The sequence below is a fragment of the Chrysoperla carnea genome, chromosome 2 (genome assembly GCF_905475395.1).
Source record: "Chrysoperla carnea chromosome 2, inChrCarn1.1, whole genome shotgun sequence".
In the NCBI taxonomy this organism is placed as follows: Eukaryota; Metazoa; Arthropoda; class Insecta; order Neuroptera; family Chrysopidae; genus Chrysoperla; species Chrysoperla carnea.
In genome coordinates this window covers 7,105,345-7,114,006 of record NC_058338.1, presented here as the reverse complement: position 1 = coordinate 7,114,006, position 8,662 = coordinate 7,105,345, and the positions used below count along the sequence as shown (strand labels likewise).

The following is an 8,662-nucleotide window of genomic DNA, read 5'->3' as shown; positions in this document are numbered from 1 at the left end:
TAAGAATATAGTCCTGTAAACGCACCCATTTTTAAAACTCATTTCCACTGACGAATCAGATATACATGCATTTGTCGAATACTTCAAACAGAAAACCTGTTTCTTGTCAAAATTATCGAACTGTCTGAGGCTATCGAACTGCTTAATAAAAATAGTTTAAATATGATGTCATCGTGCTTCTTTGAGAACTCAGCACTTTAGAAGAAATTCGTAGAAAAAACTATGTGGTCGACTCGCCAAAAGAAAGCCACTCACGAAATTTCAAGTGTGTATATGTATTAATCATTTTACAAAGCACCCTTTTATCCCACGGTCTAATTCAATTTCGATTTTCGGAATTATTTTGTCAAAATTAGGTACCTAAAACTCTTTTAATCTAATTTTTTGATGAAAAATTACATGAAACGTCTCTGCCTCTTAAGAAAATCATAATTCGATAAAAATTTTACTTAATTCTTCAAGAAAAATTATAGAATAATATTCGAAACTATTCTTCTTTAGAATAATTTGCACCTGGCGAAAACTATGCCCAAAATATGAAAATCCATTTCAGAATTTTGATTGTCTAAATATCAACTTAAAATAATAATAATGGGGTTTCAACCTCCGTTTCTCTGACATATGCGCCTATAACAGAGGCCACCCTCATCATTGTTTGTTAATATTTATTTATTTAATTACAAACATATTTACAATTACATTTTCATGTGGGTGGAGTCGGTTACTTCGTTCTTATCCAAGCGACGACAATGTAATCAATTCTGCACTACCATTAATTATAAATTGTTCACAATGCCGCTGCCTGGATTCGAACCCGCAACCTAAGTCTAAATGGACAAACTATCGAAGACAAACGCCTTAGACAGCTCGGCCATTTAGGCTCTTTAGGATTGTCTAAATATCAACTTCACAGATCTCAAATTTAAAATCCAAACGAACAATGTTATTTTCGAAATTGACAGAAAAACCTATCGGTTTTATTTTTGAGGCAGTATTCGGCACTATGCAATCACATGCTCATAACACCTAATATGAGCCAAAATTCCATAAAACAAATTTTTTCTATTACGCATAGTTAAATAAATTTATGGATATTGAAACGAAAAAACTTTATAGCGTACAAATTTTGTTAAATTCAGTTCTAAATTTTCTCTTAAACTGTGCTCAAAGTCAACACCAAAATGTATCGAATATATTTTATAATCATATACATTTTTTATTACCCAGTCATAAATATTTCTAACTTGAATACAGGGTACTGTAAAATTGTGGAACCGGCAGGAACTCCCAACAGATGAATTCTGTAACAATTTGTTATAGAATTCGTAATAAATTCATAATAAACATAATAAAGTCATTTTTGTCTGAACCAAAATTTGAATCGATTTTATTTAAGGAAGGATGTAAATTATTCATTTCAATTAAATTGGTCTAACGTATTGGAAATAATTTTCAAAAATGCACCATCATGGTTTCCACATTTGACCTAAAAGTTGATATTAACGATTTTCTGGCATCAAAAATCGAAAGTTTTATCCCAAATTAGTGTATTTCAAAAAAAAGCTCATTCAAATAGCATCAAATTTGGCCAAAATATCGAAAAAATCAATTTTTTGAACTCTATGACGTCATCAAAATCCAAAAATTTGATTTTTCTCTATCACGCCCTAATTTTATTCAATTTTGACCAACCAAGTATGTAATCCCACTAAATTTGGGTCATATTTTTCAAATTTTTGATCAAATTTAACGAATTATAAAAAATTTTCAAAAATGCACCATCATGGTTTCCACATTTCACAAAAAAAGGTGATAATCATGTTCTCCTGGCATGAGAAATGGAAAATAAGGAAAATGTTATGTGATACTGAAACGATTTCTGACTGAATCTTAATTTTGAAACATAGTGTATTATATTTTGTATACATGATATGAATCCAAGACGACGCCGAGGCGGCATACGGTCTGCCATCCACTTATTGGAAACACACGCGTCTATTACGCTCGCTCTATGTGTTGTGTATGTATGTATATAATATATATATCGTTGGGTCGTATACTATTTGGTGATGCTTACCTATTTTGTTATCATGATGACGTCAATATACTCCAGAGAGCATTATACTTTTCAATAACGTTATAAATTATAAATTTTTATTTACCATGTACTAGAGTTACCGAGTATATCATAAAAAGAATGTAACAATCGTAGAAACGATGCAATGAAATTTGAAAAATTTGAGCGATAAGTCGGATTTTAATGCGGTGTTCGGCATTCGATTCGTCTATAACGTTTATAGCATCAATATTTCTAAGCGTTACAAACTTTATACTAAACCTGAATATATTTTATAATGCCAATATTTAAAAAAAAACAAGTGAAAACAAACAATTGACTGAGTTAATTGTTGAAATACCATGTATAGACAGTGTTGATGGCTCTATTACATTAGGCATACATACATGTCACACATGCATAACTGATATTACCATACACAATTTGCACCTTTTTTGCGCCCTCGCGGGTAAACAGTGATGTTTACGAAAAAATGATTCAAACAAAAGTTGTTTATTTTTTTATAAGAAACATTTTTTACATTTAAACTTTTGTTCTATCTTTAACGGTTTACAAGATAACATTTACGAACTTGACCTCACTTTTTACGTCCTCAGCACGCTAAAAAAATTTCAGCTTGATATCTCTTTTCGTTTTTGAGTAATCGTGATGACCGACGGACCGACAGGCAACAGACAGATAGACAGACAACCGGATTCTATCTCTAACGGTTTACAAGATCCCAATTGACCTATGTTGCTCATTTACGAACTTGATCTCACTTTTTACGTCCTCAGCACGCTATAAAAATTTCAGCTTGATATCTCTTTTCGTTTTTGAGTAATCGTGATGACAGACGGACAGACAGACGACAGACAGACAGCCAGACAACCGGAAATGGACTAATTAGGTGATTCTATATGAACACCTATACCAAAATTTTTTTCGTAGCATCAATACTTTAAAGCGTTACAAACTTGGGAATAAACTTAATATACTATGTATATTTCATATATACATGGTATAAAAAAAAAACACATTAAACATTTTAATCATTATCAATTGTTTATATTTAAAAAACATTTATTATTAAATACAAGTAATTAATATGGCGTAATATTACAATACATATAATAATAATTCTATTTATAAATACAATTTAACAAAAATATTACATAACTCACAATATTTATAATTTTCAATTCGTTCGTATCTCGTATGTAGATGATGTACTTAATACTTGCAAACTTATTACACTTTAAGCTGTTTGTTCTAAAAGTGTTCTTATTGTTCAAGTTTATAAATATTTATAAATAAATAAAAATATTAGGTAATTATATTTTAATAATATTATTATTATTGTCTAATTCAATTTTAAATTTTAATGTTTTTATTATTGAAATTGTTCGGAATGTGCTTCAGTAAGTTATTTAAATTTGTGTAGTCTAGCGAGTGTGCCAAAAAAAAACCACTTACAATTAAGTAGAACATGACATAGGGACAAAATATAGTTTCTCTTCTACCTCGACGGCAGAAAAATTTGAGACGAAACTGCGTTGATAACATAATCGTTCATAGTGATGCGTCTCGAGTAGCATTTTGTGACTCGAATCACTCGAGTGAGTTTATTACGTCACTCGAATCGTACTCGAGTTTTCGAGTCACTCCCTTCAGCTCGAGCAAGATTTGCTTAAACATTTTTCAGGATTTTTATCACAATTCCAACACGCAGGCATAGTAAGAAGATAATTAAAATAATAATGGGGTTTAACCTCCGTTTCTCTGACATATACGCCTATAACAGAGGCCACCCATATCATTATTTGTTAATCTTTATTTATTTAATTACAAACATATTTACAATTACATTTTGATGTGGGTGGAGACGGTTACTACGTTCTTATCCAAGCGACGACAATGTGATCAATTCTGCACTCCCATTAGTTATAAATTGTTCACACTGTCACTGCCTGGATTCGAACCCGCAACCTACGTCTAAATTGACAAACAGTCAAAGACACACGCCTTAAACCGCTCGGCCGTTTAGGCTCAAGAAGATTATTAGGAATCAATTGTTAGTGAGAAGGAAATTGCTACCAATTCGAAATCTTATAGTAGGAATAATGAGAATAAACTTCACAATATTCCTACCGGATAAGAATGCGTAGCTTCATTCAATTTTTTTTGGAGAATTATAATTATTTTCTATTTTCTAGAAATGTTAAGTAACGAAGATGAAAATTGGAAAGTGATAATTAAACCAAAATCAGTGGACAAATCACACACTATTTCGTCGGCCATTAAAGGTACAAGAAAATTTTCTTTACAACGTCAAAGAAAAAATTCATTAAAATAAGGCTTGAATTAGCCATCCAAGCCAAGATTAGCAAAGATTAAAAATACATCCTCTAGATGGCAGGATATATTTGTACCCCCCCCCCTAGTGTTGCCAACTAACGGATCGTTTTTTAATCTTCAAAGAAAAAAGGCCTGGAATTATCAATTATTGTATGTCCGGATTTAATGATAATATGATAATGTTTATAATTTGTCTTATGTAGTTAGTTAAAATTTTTTATTAGTATTATTTAAAAAATATAATGCTTTAATTAGCCCTTTTTCTGGGAAGACTGAAAAAAGATCCGCTAGATGGCAACACTAAGAGGGGGTACACATATATCCTGCCATCTAGAGGATTTATTTTTAATCTTCCCAGGAAAAAGGCTATTTGAAGTTTAAAATTTGTTTTTTTATTTACAGCTGAAAAGAATGCATCATCTTTATACGGCCCAAAGGACCAGAATATAAATATAAAAAACCATCATATTTGTGATATATGCTTCAAATCATTCACTCACTTATGTTACTTAATTGCTCATAAACAAGTTCACACCAAAAAACTACCATACACATGTGAATTATGTGCTCGCACATTTATCACACATGGTATATTAATGGATCATCAGCGTATCCATAGCGGTGAATTTCCGTACATATGTAAAGAATGTGAACAACCATTTAAACGTAAAATAAATCTACAAATCCATTTAAAAACACATACAGATGGTTTACAATACAAGTGTACACATTGTATTGAGACATTTTCAACGAGAGCTTTTCTTAAAACACATCAACGTTTACATACCCATTTACAAATATTTAAATGTAAACAATGTAAATTAGGTTTTCAAAATTTACAAGAATATCAACGACATTGTTGTAACGTACATACGGAAACAAATTTATTACATAATCAACAGAATAATGAGTTAATTATGCAACAATGTATGGCTCATTTTAAATTAGTTGTATGTGAAACTTGTAATCAGGCATTTTATAATGAAAATGATTTAAAAAGGCATCAAAAATATTATCATAATGATAAATTATTTCAATGTAAATTATGTCATTTATCGTATACGAGCAAAGCTTACTTAAATAAACATCGAAATGATAGACATGGCAACGGTGCACATGCAGGTGACAGTACTAATGGCGGGTATTTCAAATTAAATTTAAGCGAGAATAAAATTTATAAATGTGATAAATGTTTTTTTTCATTTACGAATCAATCGAATTTAAATAAACATATTGAAAAACTGCATAATCAAGAAATTCAGATGTTTAATAATTCTAAATTTGAAATTACTTTATTTGATTAAAAGTAATGAATTCATGCTCCTTTTTTCCATCAGGTTCCAAGGGGGGGCAAGAGGTCGGCTCCATTAATAGATACTTGAAAATTAAAATTGTAAATAGATTTTTGATGCCATAATATGTATTTGTAATACGAAAAATCAAGTGTAATATCCTAAAGAATAAAAAGTTCCTCTTAGTTCAGACTTAGCAATACAAATGTAAATAAAATTTTTAAATTGTAAATAAATAATAAAGTTTGAAAAAAAAAGTATTATAATTACTTTCCAGAAATGTTTTCCATGTAAAATCGTTTAAGTATGTAGAAACCGATCCAGTCACTATCCAAAAAAAACTAAAAATTGGAACGAAGTAAATGATTAATTAAATTTTTGTTTTTTGTAAATATTTAATTCGTGGAATGTTGAACCAAGGGAGTTCCATACAGCTTACTTGACCAATCATCATACATGTAAAGGATGTTTTCTCTCCTCCGGGCAGAAATTGTAAACTTGCATCCCGCTGTGCTACACGAAGTTGCCACTTGCTGCCTCCGTCGAGTAGGAAAATAGTATATACACACCATTTTTAATTTAATTTAGTTTTATTTTAATTTAAAGCACCCATTAATAAAAAAACATCCTGTACAATAATCAAACCGTACAAAATTACGCCATATCAACCCATATTATCTCAACTCAGCCATAATCAGTTGAGTTAAGTTAGCATGGGTTCTCCTTTTATTGGTAGTTCGTATCATAAAATGGCTACGACGTACAACACAATAAGACCGTACGTTTAGGTCAGTAGGGTTTTGACGATATGTATGTACATTTTTCTTTCGCTTAAAAAATTATTTACATAAAATTTTTATGAACTATCTTCTACAAATTCTTTATCCATTTTCTCGAACTTTTCAATTAGATCAACAGGAACTTCAGCATCTTTAATATTATCTTTATTAATTTCTTCTTCAGTTCTATTTCGGGGATAAACAAAAAAAAGAAAATTTTAAATTATTTCCCTCTTCGGAATGGTCAAAAAAGGAAAAGATTATTAACAAACCGTATTAATATATCAACCAAATTTTCACAAGCTAGTAAAACTTCACGATCTTTTTCCCATTTATGGAGTTCTCGAAGAATAACATAAGTGTTTTTTTCACGTATATACACACGATTTTCTTTTAATGAACACAATTGAGTAATGGCTTCTATTAACATTTTCCTATAAGCAGAAAAAGAACAAAAATTATTGAATCCCATTCTAAAACGAGTCTGTTTAATGAAACTATTAAATATTATAATATTATCAGTGTTTAGGACGTTCTTCAGGAAGGACCTAAAAATTTCATTTTCTTACGTTCTTCGAAAAAATGGTTTGGTTGAAAAATGTTAGTTTTTATGAGGATCAACTTTCTAATTTCAATTGTTATTCTATCTCTAACCATTTAGGACCTAAATTGACTATTAAAAAAAACTCTAAAAACTAGGTTCAATCTGATGTCAGAACATATTGCCCCCCCCCCTCCCCACCAAACTCTCTATAGATTGAAATGACCCACCCTGTATAAGGATCAGATTAAGGATTTTTCATGACTTTTGGGTCCCAATTACTCTAGAAAACTATAAAAAAAAAAAACATTAATTTTTTGAAATTATGCTCCATAAAAGCATAAGTTAAAGGATAAAACCCACTTACGGGCATCCTGAACAAAAAATTAGATTTACTGACTTGTGTTCTGTAAAGAGTAATTTTTTTTACCTAATATCTGGATCATCTTCCCTCATTTTATCATCCGGAAGATATTGTAACTCCAATGGTAATTTATCCATATCTTCATCATCAAATTGTTCATTCCCGGCTAGCGGTAATAATAATCGCGGTAAAATATCTACATCTTCACTTAACAACCATTTATGAAACTCCTCTTCGAAACAACAATTTTTCAATGTGCCGACGATTCCTCCACGCCGTACAATCGAATCTTTGTATTCCGTAAACGGTAACAATCTTTGAATAACACATTTTGTACTATCCAAAATATATTTTCGAACTAACGAACTTTGTGACAAGTTCGATAAAACTGGTCCTAAATAATGTAACTTATGCCCTTTTTTGTTAAATTCATTTTTTGTAAAAATATTTATCAGTTGATCGAAGGTTACGTTCGAACTTAATACAGTATCGACAATTTTATCGCACAGAGATATGGGTCGCGTTAAATTTGATAAAAGCATACATGCCGGATCGGCAAGTTCCGATTCCGGATTAGAAATTTGTTGTAAACAAACAATGACAATATTTGGAGAGGATTTTTCAATTAGAGAATTTGTTTCGAGTTTTAAATTAATAAGTTTCGATGCACCTTTATCTAAAGATGAAATATTTATTAGTGTTAAAAATGCATCTTTCGCAATAACGGCTGCTGAATCGTTCGATAATGTAACTAATGCTTTTAAAATATCGTCCGATTCGATAACTACTTCTAAACCATCGTTACTACCAGTTAAACCTAGAAAATTACATTCTATTTATTTCACACAATTTAATTTGATCTTATACACGAAAAATTACTACAAGTTTAATTTCGAGACTACATAACTTTTTTGCGTAAATTATGTATGAAAAATAGCAGTGAAAATAATAAATTTTCCAAAATAACTTAATTAATACTTCAAAAAGGTCAAATTATTTCGGAAAGCTTATAATTTGGGGACAGAAAATTAAACTTGTGGTGGATAATTTTGTATGTATTGAATGATTATTAGATCTAAATAATTCACATACTTAATATATTTTCCAACGCTCCCACTTTTAAATCCAATCTTGCACCCAATTGCATAAATTTTACCAATTCTTTTAATAAATTTTTCATCGTAATTTAATTTGTTTTTATGTTCTACCGTTCATGTAAATAAATTTACCAAATTTACAATTATAACTTGACAACATGTGCTTCGTTGAATC

General features: G+C 30.2%; 2 protein-coding genes across 3 annotated transcripts; one reads left to right on the top strand and one right to left on the bottom strand.

Annotated features, from left to right (window-relative positions):
* The first annotated feature begins 3,347 nt into the window (after window positions 1–3,347).
* Window positions 3,348–6,270, top strand: LOC123291464 (zinc finger protein 525-like). 2 transcript variants are annotated; one of them, XM_044871765.1, is made up of 3 exons: window positions 3,348–3,386; window positions 4,273–4,362; window positions 4,817–6,270. In XM_044871765.1, exons 2-3 carry the CDS (start codon window positions 4,275–4,277, stop codon window positions 5,716–5,718), a joined length of 990 nt encoding a protein of 329 aa, XP_044727700.1. In that variant the 5' UTR covers window positions 3,348–3,386; window positions 4,273–4,274; the 3' UTR covers window positions 5,719–6,270. The 2 variants fall into 2 exon arrangements, with proteins under 2 accessions (XP_044727700.1, XP_044727699.1); XM_044871764.1 differs by lacking the exon at window positions 3,348–3,386 and adding an exon at window positions 3,451–3,477.
* Window positions 6,271–6,296: 26 nt separating this feature from the next.
* On the bottom strand, window positions 6,297–8,647 carry LOC123291463 (protein HGH1 homolog). The gene is made up of 4 exons (XM_044871763.1): window positions 8,483–8,647; window positions 7,457–8,207; window positions 6,758–6,919; window positions 6,297–6,671 (listed from the first exon to the last, which is right to left on the bottom strand). Exons 1-4 carry the CDS (start codon window positions 8,568–8,570, stop codon window positions 6,563–6,565), a joined length of 1,110 nt encoding a protein of 369 aa, XP_044727698.1. The 5' UTR covers window positions 8,571–8,647; the 3' UTR covers window positions 6,297–6,562.
* Window positions 8,648–8,662: the final 15 nt, after the last annotated feature.

Bases quoted from the DNA above. Each gene is read 5' to 3' on its own strand.
- LOC123291464 (XM_044871764.1), top strand. The intron at 4,363-4,816 runs GTACAAGAAAAT...TTTTATTTACAG, and splicing joins TATTTCGTCGGCCATTAAAG to CTGAAAAGAATGCATCATCT.
- LOC123291463 (XM_044871763.1), bottom strand. From the start codon at position 8,570: ATGAAAAATTTATTAAAAGAATTGGTAAAATTTATGCAATTGGGTGCA. The intron at 8,208-8,482 runs GTATGTGAATTA...GTAATTTTCTAG, and splicing joins AGCGTTGGAAAATATATTAA to GTTTAACTGGTAGTAACGAT. The intron at 6,672-6,757 runs GTTTGTTAATAA...TCCCCGAAATAG, and splicing joins TTGGTTGATATATTAATACG to AACTGAAGAAGAAATTAATA.